At 34.8% G+C, this 10,909-nt stretch overlaps 1 protein-coding gene across 2 annotated transcripts; it reads left to right on the top strand.

The window, feature by feature from the left end:
* Window positions 1-227: 227 nt before the first annotated feature.
* On the top strand, window positions 228-9,892 carry LOC121967249 (arginine/serine-rich coiled-coil protein 2-like). 2 transcript variants are annotated; one of them, XM_042517353.1, is made up of 7 exons: window positions 228-381; window positions 5,343-5,492; window positions 7,726-8,433; window positions 8,541-8,660; window positions 9,202-9,299; window positions 9,384-9,452; window positions 9,617-9,892. In XM_042517353.1, exons 2-7 carry the CDS (start codon window positions 5,354-5,356, stop codon window positions 9,767-9,769), a joined length of 1,287 nt encoding a protein of 428 aa, XP_042373287.1. In that variant the 5' UTR covers window positions 228-381; window positions 5,343-5,353; the 3' UTR covers window positions 9,770-9,892. The 2 variants fall into 2 exon arrangements, with proteins under 2 accessions (XP_042373287.1, XP_042373285.1); XM_042517351.1 differs by having other exon boundaries at window positions 9,580-9,892.
* Window positions 9,893-10,909: the final 1,017 nt, after the last annotated feature.

The following is a 10,909-nucleotide window of genomic DNA, read 5'->3' as shown; positions in this document are numbered from 1 at the left end:
AATTTTTTCCAAAGTAGAAGTATCCACATTTTCATTGAAGTTATTTTTTATATATCTTAATTCACATTTTGAACACTTTTTCACCAATTTAAAATATCAACATATATATTATTTAACTCTTTTCCACCCTAAGCCAAATGAAAAGTTCTCCCCTTGATAATCTAAATCAATCCCAAGTTTCTTGTGGCTAGCTGAAATTTAGTGGGCCGCGGGCCGTCAGTATATTGAAAATTATCCGGTTCACGAGCCGAGTTCATTGTTTCCCGACAGAGCCGGTTCATTTACATTGTTTCCTCTTCCAATTTCGCCACGAGCCCTGAGGGATTCAACCCTAGAGAGTCAAGGACGCAAAATAGTCTCTTTGATTTCCGCTTCGATAAGGTAACAATTGTTAGTCGGTACATATCTTAATCGATTCGTCATGTTTATTGTCGTGCTCGTGCTCCTGATTTGATGGTGTTGTCGATCAGGGGATGAATTTCGTTATCGCATATCTTTATCTTTTTTCTGCTAGATCAGTTATGCTTTCGGGCTCTTGAGTCTTGATAAAATTACGGTTCTTGAAATACACGATTGCCCTCTTCCTTGACAAGAATACTGCATCTGCGTCTGGGAAAAGGTATTTTTAATATAAAAGTCACTGGTTTTGTTTCGCTTCTGAATTCTTCGAGACTAACAGTAGGAGGATTCTCATTTACTTCCTTTTTTTCCAGTTTAGCTTTGGTTCTTATGAGTAACTATTGGCCTTGTGTGATTTTGACTTTGCACTTAGACAAGCTGCTCGCCTGTTACATGTATATTTTTAGGCATGCCCATGTTTACTCTTTCTATCTGCTAACCAGCCTTACCAACATTGTAAAGGACTAATGGGATCAAACGCTGGTAGATTAGATATTTTTACTTTATGTTAGTGATTATATGTTCTTTTTGACTGTCAACTTCTTGGCTTTCAAGATCTGATTGAAGTTTTTAGCTAGTATAAACCTGATGCATCTATGCTAGAAAAACTTGGACTCATAATTGTTCGATAAAATATAACTGAAGTTGTCATTATATGATCTTTTTGGCTCTTTAGGTCGTGGTATACACTAACCCGTAGAAGAATTGTTAAAAATTGGTCACAAACTTCCATATGCATATAATCATACCTATTTATATTGCTTTAATCTTTTATTGATTCATCCTACTAAATTTATTTTTAATTTGCTTCTATTTCTAAAAGAACTAGATTGGAAATTTTAGGCACAATAATAATAAGATGTTGAAAGTAGAAATTGGATTTACAGAAAGTTGGTGGAGGTGCGAGGTACGAGGTACGAAAGACTATTAGTTTAAGAATTCATTAGTTAAATGTTGCAAACATTGTAGAAAGAAAATAATCTAATGTAGCTAAAACTATGGCAAAAAGTTGTAAACATAACAAAGTTTTAAACCTTAAAGTAGGTTCTATGATAATCTAAGAACTAAGAATAGGGGAAGATATTTATCAAACTGTAAAATCTAGAGAATAAAATTTGAGAGAGTTAGGTATGTAAATGCCTAAAATATTAAAATCTAAAAGCTTTTGTCATATCGCAATTCAATAAAGATGAAGAAATTATTTATTCTAAACTATTTAATGAAAATTCTACATATAATTTGATTTTACTGACTGAAGTTGTTTTGCAAATTTAGGAATTATGTATTTGATTTTAATATCAGTTAAAGTGAGGTTAACAATTCTTTAAAGAAAATAAAGTTAGGTTACAGTGTAGGTTTGAGTGCCAATTCTGTTGAAGTTTGGAAGAGATTAGGAGAACAATGTGTAATTTGATTGACTAAGTTATTCAATACAACTTTGATAATTAATAAGGTGCATAAAGAATGGAGGAATTTTTTTTATTACCTTTTTATAAAATAAATATGATGTATATTGTTGTTCAAATTTTAGAGATATCAAGAATTAATCAAACCTTGAAACTTCAGTAAAGTGTTGTTAAGTGGAGAAGACGATAAGGTAATCATTTCTGAAAATTAATTTGGTTCATGTTTTAAGATTAACTATCAATTTTATTTATTTAATAAGGTGACTAAAGGAAAAAAATTGAGAAAAAGGAGGTTTTACATATGATATTTTAGTGATTTGGAAAGTTTATGGTGGAGTCCCAAGATAACAATTGTGATGGGTTTTAGAAAACAAAGAATATCTACTAATCATATTAACTTGACTAAGGATATGGATGATAATGTTGTTACTAATGCTAGAGCCACTAGGAGTGACAAATGATCTTGTATGGTTGTAAGTATTGTTTATTGTATAGGTTATTTGCACATGATGTGTGTTAATTGATGAGATTGTAGTTAGATTAAATTCAAAAATTAAATTGTGGAAAACATTTAGAAATTTGACACTTTTTTAGATAAGTGGAACCGATTCTATATATATTCCAATAATATGAAAAGAATGAGTGGTAAAATTATAATGGACGAAATATTGATGATGATTTCATTATTCATATAAAAGTAGGTGGTTGAAATGAAGAGGAGTCTTTGAAGTGTCGTGCGATCATCATGTCCTCATTAGTTTAAAGGAAATTTAATAAGATTGTGATACAGTGTGTCATAATTTATGTACAAAAAGTTAATGGACAGAGACAAAAGGTTAAAATGGATGTGAGGAGTTATTAGGAAAAATAAAATAAAGATACTAATGTTTGAGAACAATTAATTGCTCCTCCAATACTTGATACAACAACAACAACAACAACAACAACCAAGCATTTTCCCACTATTGGGGTCGGTTGTATGAATCCTTTTACGCCATTGAGCTCCATCTCCTATTATATCATCATCTATATTTAAATAAATTTTATCTTGTTTTATTGTTGCTAACCAAGCCTTTTTTGGTCTTCCTCTTCCTCTTTAATATGCATGTTTATCATAATTTCACACCGCCTAACTGGAGCATTTATTGGTCGTCTAAATACATGTCCATACTATCTTAAACGTGTCTCTCGGAATTTTTCCTCAATAGATGCAACTCCGACTTTCTCTCTAGTGCTCTTATTTCTTATTTTGTCCATATTCGTATGTCCACACATCCACCTTAACATCCTCATCTCTGCAACTCTCATCTTTTGCTCATGTGCTCGAGTTAGCCCAACATTCAGCTCTATATAGCATAGCAGGTCTAACTGCGATTTTATAGAACTTACCTTAAGTTTAAAAGGTACTTTACGGTCACATAAAACACTCGACGCTCCCCTCCATTTCACTCATTCTGCTTGTATTTTATGTAAGACATCTCTCTCAATCTCTCTATTGTTTTGCAAAAATGATCCTAAATATTTAAATCTCTCGGTTCCGGGCAACTCGTCCTCTCTTATCTTAACAATTGTTTCATTACTTCTAATATTGCTAAACTTAAATTCCATATATTCTGTCTTTAATCTACTAAGCTTAAAACCTTTCCCTTCTAGTGTTTCCCTCCAAGATTCTAGTTTAGCATTTACTCCTTCACGTGTTTCATCTACCAAAATAATATCATCTTCAAACAACATGTACCACGATACTGTGTCTTGAATGTGCGCAGTGAGTTCGTCCATAATTAGTGTAAAAAGATAGGGACTTAGAGCTGATCCTTGATATAACCCTATCTTTATTTGAAATGTTTCAGTTACTCCGTCTGAAGTCTTTACTCTGATCGTTACATCCTCATACATATCCTTAATTAGTTCAATATATGTTACGCTAACACCTCTACAACAACAACAACAACAACCAAGCCTTTTCCCACTAGGTGGGGTCGGGCTAACACCTCTCTTTTCTAAAATTCTCTATATAATTTCTCTTGGGACTTTATCATAAGCTTTTTCTAAGTCAATGAATACCATGTGTAGATCTTGTTTTTGCTCCCGATATTTTTCAATTAATTGTCTAAGAAGATGTATAGCTTCTATTGTCGACCTTCCAGGCATGAACCCAAATTGATTTTCTGTCACTGTGGTCTTCTTAATCTTTTTTCTATTACTTTTTCCCAAAGTTTCATAGTATGATTCATTAGTTTAATACCCCTATAGTTTGCAGAATTTTGTACGTCTCTCTTGTTCTTATATAAGGGAACTAGAGTACTTATCCTCCATTGATCAGACATTTTTTTTGTTTTCAATATCATGTTAAATAATTTTGTAAGTCATTTAATACCTTGTTTCCCTAAGCACTTCCATACCTCTATCAGAATATCATCTGGTCCAACGGCTTTTCCATTGTGCATCTCATTTAAAGTTTATTTTACTTCTGAAGTTTGAATTTTACGATAAAAATTAAAATTTCTATGCTCATTTGACCTACTTAAATTACCTAAGTTAAGTTGGTCACCTAAACCTTCATTAAAAAGTTGATGAAAATACCTCTTTCACCGCTCTTTTATTTCTCCATTGTTTACTAATACCCTATTACATTCATCTTTAATACATTTTATTTAGCTAAGATCTCTTGTTTTCCTTTCTCTCACTTTAGCTATTCTATAAATGTCTCTTTCCCCTTCTTTTGTATCCAATTTTTGATATAATCGTTCAAAAGTTTCATTTTTTTCTTCACTCACTACTTTCTTAGCTTCTTTTTTGGCGATTGTATATTTTTTTAAGTTTTCCTTGTTCTTATAAATATATAATTCCTTATAAGTTTTTCGTTTTTCCTTCACTTTCTCTTGTACTTTCTCATTCTATCACCAAGATTCTTTACTTAGCGGTGCATATCTCTTTGACTCACCAAGTACACTCTTAGTTACTTTTTTCAACTTTGATACCATCTTATCCCATGTTCCTCCAATACTTGATAAAATAAGAGAAAAATGTTAAGAAGGTACAAACATGTTCAAAGACAGATTTTATAGTTAGTCAATGTAATAAAAAAATCAATACAGTTAAATATTACTAGTTGGCAATGATCTCATAGTCAACCCCAAGTAGTTAGCATGAACACAGCTAGATGATGATGAAGATTTGTACTTCTTCGCTAATCGTTATGTGGTATAAACTATTATTTTATATTCTGTTCAGTTGGATCAATTTCATGATAATTATTTGAATTATTCTTTTGTGTTCAAATTAATGTTAAATAATCTCTTATGTATGGCTATATATGCGGCATTGTGTCCTGCAAGCATACATTTTATAAACCTTGACTGAAATAATTAATGCCCTCAAATGTCTAGTATTGTATGTGATCGAAATAATTGTCCTCAAAATATGTTGTATTGTATGTGCTTTTCTTTGGTGTCTGTGGTTCCTTTTTCCTGGGTTTTAAATCATTGCTTCTTCAACTTGAGTTCAGATGACTATAAAAAGCTATAAATTGTCTAGGTACTGGTTTAATGGAGGATCCCTCACCCAAATCGTTATCTGAAAACTTAGATGTGAAGCCATCTTTTAGAAAGCTCACAAGTGATGCTGCTGGTAGGAAGTATCGCCGCCATTCACCTCTTGGTAGATCAGATTCATCTTCATCTGGTGGTTAGTAATCCAACTTCAGCTACTTCAAAAAATTGAATTGCAAAATGTTGTCAAGAGAATTGTTGAGTTTGTTTCATTAATGTTTTTGACAGTTTTTTTATTTTTGCAGAAGATGCTAGAATGTAAAATACATCTTATTGATTGTTTAAAATTGATATCTACAGTCTGCACTGTTTAAGAAGATTTAGGACAATGTTCGAAGTGGTTGCTGGAGATTATGAATAGCTTTAGTTGTCTTCTGGTAGTAACTTATTGTGATTCCTCCACCTGTAAAAATTTCCTTGGTTGAAGAAATTCTTAGGAGTTATTATATATTTTGTTTAGTCAAATTAAGCAGCTTTTACCATTGAAGAGTATTAAGAAATGGAGGTAAGTGTGTAGCGAGCATAATTGGATAATAGATAATCATTTAGAAGAATACTTCTGAAACATTGATGCAAAAATGTGATAATGCTCAGACCAAGCACCCCTCATTGTCGGTCCCATGGTAAGATGAAGGGAGGTAGTAAATTATTGAACGACCTGCTAATCCTCTGTTTGGGAGGAGGTGAGGGGAGGTGAGGGAAGAGGAGGGAAGGGGAGGAAAAGGGGAAGGAGAACTTTTAACCTCGTGTCGGAAGGAGTGAGTTAATGAGATAAAGGGGAAGGAAGGGTAAGCCTTAACCTTGCGAAGGGGAAAAGAGACTGAATTTCTTGCACTCCAAATCAGAGTATAAGGAAGGGGAAAGGGAGCACAGATAAAATTTCTTCCAATATTATCCTATACCAGAGCTTGAGGAGGAGGAGATGATCGAGGCTCTCTTGACGGGCAGCAATAGCGGAGGTGATGCGTGATGGCGAGAGCGTGCTCGAGGAGGCGGGGCCTCCGACCCCTTGATGGAGAAGAGGGGGCAGCAACAATGGAGTAGATGTGTGGCGGCGCGAGCGTGCTCGAGGAGGCGGTGTCGGTGGTGAGGAGACACCGGCGGCGGCTGTTCTCTGCTCGATGGGGAAGGGGGGGTGGCAGGTGGCGAGTGGGTCACGCGGAAGAGAGGAGTGCGCCGTGCAGGCAAGAGGAGAGGAGAGGAGAGCAAGGCAGAGTTAGGTTTTTAATTAAATTTTTAATTAATTATTTCAATTAATTTCTAATTTAAATGAGATATCTAAAATTATTTTAAAATTATAAAAAAAATTATTTATTATATATATATTTTCTAACTTATTAATATTATTATTAATTGGATTAAATTTATTCTAAAATAAATTTATGATGATTTATTTGTGAGCATAATTTTGTAATTTTATATGTTTAACCTTCATTTCCTTTTCTTTTCTCCCAAACAAGGTAACACATGTTGTGTTAATTAACCTTCCATTCCTCCCAAACAAGGGGAAACTAAATACTTCCTTTCCATTCCCCTTCCGTTAATGAACCTTCCCTCACCCCATCCAAACATAATGTAAGTGGGAGGGTTATTTTGCCGCAGCCACGACTCGATCCCTTGCCCATTGATACAAGTCTACCAACTCAGCTATGCCCATTTTGCTGCAAATACTTATGAAACATACTTTTACAGAAGGTGGAGACACAATAAAGGTACTAGCTACCAGAAGCTTGAACAGTACATGTAAATTCTTCATAGATCCTTGTATTTCCTGAAGTTGTGCCAAGCGCCTAAGGGTTAGTAGGTTTGGTGTTTCATTTAGCCCCACATTGGTAATCATTCACTGCTTTTTCCATTGAAGACATTCTACTCATTGAAAATTGAAACTTGAGTTAGCAATTCTTGAAACCTTGGTGGATGAATGGCTCTTGAATTTTGATCTTCTTAAGAGAGTAGACTAGGTTTTCCTAAACTGTGTGATACTCATGATACAAATCCACAAGACAGCTATCTTCATAAAAAAGTCGAGGATAACTAATTAGTTCAACTTGCCTGCTCAACTGAAGAATGACTAGAACAATGTTCTGGACTGAATTTTAACTAACCTTGTCTCTCTCTCTCTCCCTCTCGCTGATACCCAAATCCTCAACTTTCACTAAGTATTGTCTTTTATTTGACTCTTCGAACTTGCATGGCATTTTATTAATTAACCCCCGCATGGCATTTTATTAATTAGCCCCCTAAAACAAGTCTTAGATGTTGCTTCATTTCTGCATCTACTGATTTGTTGTCTAAGGCTAGAATGCTATGAATGTCTATGTTTTACATATGTGAGTATGATCCCATTTTTGTGTTATAATAACTGATAGGAAGTCCAAGATATGAGCGCAGTCGCAGTCCACTACCTCCCAAGGATAATCTTACACGGATGTCTTCGGATCAGCGGAGGAATGATGCTGGAAGAGAGTCAGAAAGGGATTCCCATTCTACTCGAAACAGGCCTAGTAGAGGTCATGAGTCCCAAAAGCACAATGAGAAATATTCATATTCCAATTCCCATGAATACAAAAGGCGTGATGCTTACAGCAAGCATGACAGACAAATTGATGAGAATGATAAGAATTACCAACGGCCATCCAGGTATGCAAGGAATGACAGGGATTCTGACTATACAAGAGTTGAGAGACTATCTGGCAGATACACCAAGATTGCAGAGGATAGGAAAAAGGATAAGGAAAGAGAGTATGATAAAGGTTTTGAAAAAATTGATGCCCGAAGAAAGTTAAATCAACATTATGATTCAGAGCAGGACCGTTATAGGAAGAGAGAATCACACGACTACAGAAGTACCTATCGCAGGAGCCCCCCAGTTTGTAAAAATGATACTGCAAATAGCAAGGAGCACCATGCAAAGGAGGACCATAAGAGGAAATATCATGAAAGGGAAGATGAAAAACGTGAGAGAAGAACTTTGTTTAGTCAACAAGAAAAAAATGTAGATGAAGCCTCTAAACATGCAGACAAGAAAAGTCAAAATTCTCCATCAAGAGAAGTCAAAGGTGGTCCAGCAACACATGGTTCGTGCTTCACAGAATCTATATATTCACTTCCTATGTTTCTGCATGCATTGCCCGCGTAATCTGCCAGACTGTTGACAAATAATCTAAATTTGACTACTTCGTAGATGAAGTGCCATTATCTAGTTCTGAACCTGTTGGTGAGACCAATTCTACAAACACGAATGCTGGAGCTGCTAACACTGTTGGTTCAGCAAAATTTGCTGCCATGAAAGCTGCTGAACTAGGTAAGTATCCTAGTTTTATAATAACTACTTGGAATATTTTCACAACAATAATCTGCTTGGTCATTTTAATATCCTCAAATTTTGTAACTGCATCCAATGTATGACAATGAGGCTGCACATTCCCCCTTTGCATTTTTAATTTGTATTTGATTATTTATGATGGATGTTTGTTTCTCATTATGTGGTAGTCTGGCTCTTTTTTGCTCAAGATTCTGTATATAATTCTTCAAGCATGTTGGATGTGATTTATGGCACTAAATATATCACTGAACAGAGATCTTGAGCTTATCTTAGCCCAAAAACTTAAGTCCATTTGATTGGTTATCAAAAGCTTTTATTCAAGTGGTGGGGTCACATTGTACATAGACATAATGGTGTATTGAACTCAACTTCAAGGCGTTTGGAGATTTATTAAAATTAGTATACGGCTTTTAGAATGCAGCTTTTTCTTGGACCATGCTTATTAGATTTCATGACTAGTTGCAAAATTTCAATTATTTGAATCTCCTTGCCATGCTTACTTATCTTCATACTTTTGCAGTGAATAAGAACCTTGTAGGTTTTGGAGGAGTTGGATGCTTGTCCACTGACCAAAAGAAAAAGCTACTTTGGGGTAACAAAAAGGACTCTTCTCAAGAGGTATTTCATGTTTTGATTTCATTGACAAATTGTTGATTTAGGTTGTTATCCTGATGCATCTCGTTTTACTTGCAAATGCTTCAGTCCTCCAGTAGCTGGGACCTTCATCTGTTTTCGGACCAGGATCGACAGGAAAAGTTCAACAGACTCATGGTAATCTCTAACGTTCTCTTTTTGCAAGTAGTCGTCAGAACCTCGATTTATCTTATGTTACAAGAGTGTCTTCAATCTGTAAAACGATTTAACAGAGAATCTCAATCCCGTACTAACACATTTTTAGAGTCTGAGGTTGCCTTTTTGGCTATGGCCAATTGTAGGGTGTGAAGGGCAATGTGGCTCCAGACGTCAAAGTGGAAAAGGATGGAAGCCTCCAAGCAAAAAAACGCGAGGAGCTCGACACCGACTTGGAGAAGCAATATACGGCAGGCCTTCGTCGAAGAGATGGTCGAACCGTTGGTCTTGGATTGTAATGAAATTACCGTACCCTCTTTTAGAATGGACAGAAACATGTGTGTTGAAGATCTTGACAGGCTTGCTTGTTTGTGAAAGTACACTTCCATGTTTCCAAAATAGAAACTATACATTTTGACCTTTGTCTGTGCTTTTATGGGGAGCATGCCACCAGTATTTTTCATCAAGGTTGCCATTTTGCTGTGCAAATTTGAAACAGATTCTTGCCCTCATATTCGTTTCTGTTATATATATATATATGGTGGGTGGACAACTCATGGGTGATGTCCGGATCACTGCCGTGTGCTCCGAGTGGATTTTAGCGACTCGGGGCATTTGGGAGGGTTCGAGCGTTCGGATTTACAGAGAATCATCCATGATCGTCTACTGATCAGGTGTACAAGATACATATATATGTGAAAAAAAGTAAATAGAAATATTTATGTTATTTATTCTTGTAAGTAGTTTGCACCATCTTATGAAATATTTGGTTAGGGGTAATATAATTAAGCTTATAATCTTATATTGAGTTTAGTTAGCGGTAATGTAATTAAATTTATAATATAATAAAATTTGTAATATAATTAATATTACATTTCGTGACAGAGTTATATACTATGCATGTAATCTTTGATTACAAGGATAATTATATTCTTAGGGGCTGCTTGTTTGGAGGGTTTGGAATGAGAATGGAATGAAACTTGGTGCTTGATTTGGGGAAATGATAGTGGGCCCCACGGATTCATTCCTTAAAATATGGGAATGAGCCATTAATGAATAATATGGGGAGTATGAGAATCATTCCCATTTCATTATTATATACAATCATTCTTATTACCTATCCCATTCCTTTATCCGAAACAAGCAGCCCCTTAGTGTATTATTTTTTATAAAGAATATAATTTATATTATTATAAAATGATAAAATATGCTATGATCTCTATTGACGGTGGCGGCAGTAGGTCAACAGCGATGTCAATGATGACCGATGTCGATGACTGATTGGTATAGGTAATAGATTAGAAATATATTTGATATTTAAATTTTAGTTAAACATTGAACTTAAAATTATACAGTGTTCATCGTAATCTAGATTATAAAGTTTATTATTTTTTATTTGGTACTAATATAATCTGAGTAAAAAATAATAAACTTTTTGT

The sequence above is a fragment of the Zingiber officinale genome, chromosome 3B (assembly GCF_018446385.1).
Source record: "Zingiber officinale cultivar Zhangliang chromosome 3B, Zo_v1.1, whole genome shotgun sequence".
In the NCBI taxonomy this organism is placed as follows: domain Eukaryota; kingdom Viridiplantae; phylum Streptophyta; class Magnoliopsida; order Zingiberales; family Zingiberaceae; genus Zingiber; species Zingiber officinale.
The sequence above is the reverse complement of the archived record's forward strand: the minus strand, read 5'-3'. Positions and strand labels throughout refer to the sequence as shown.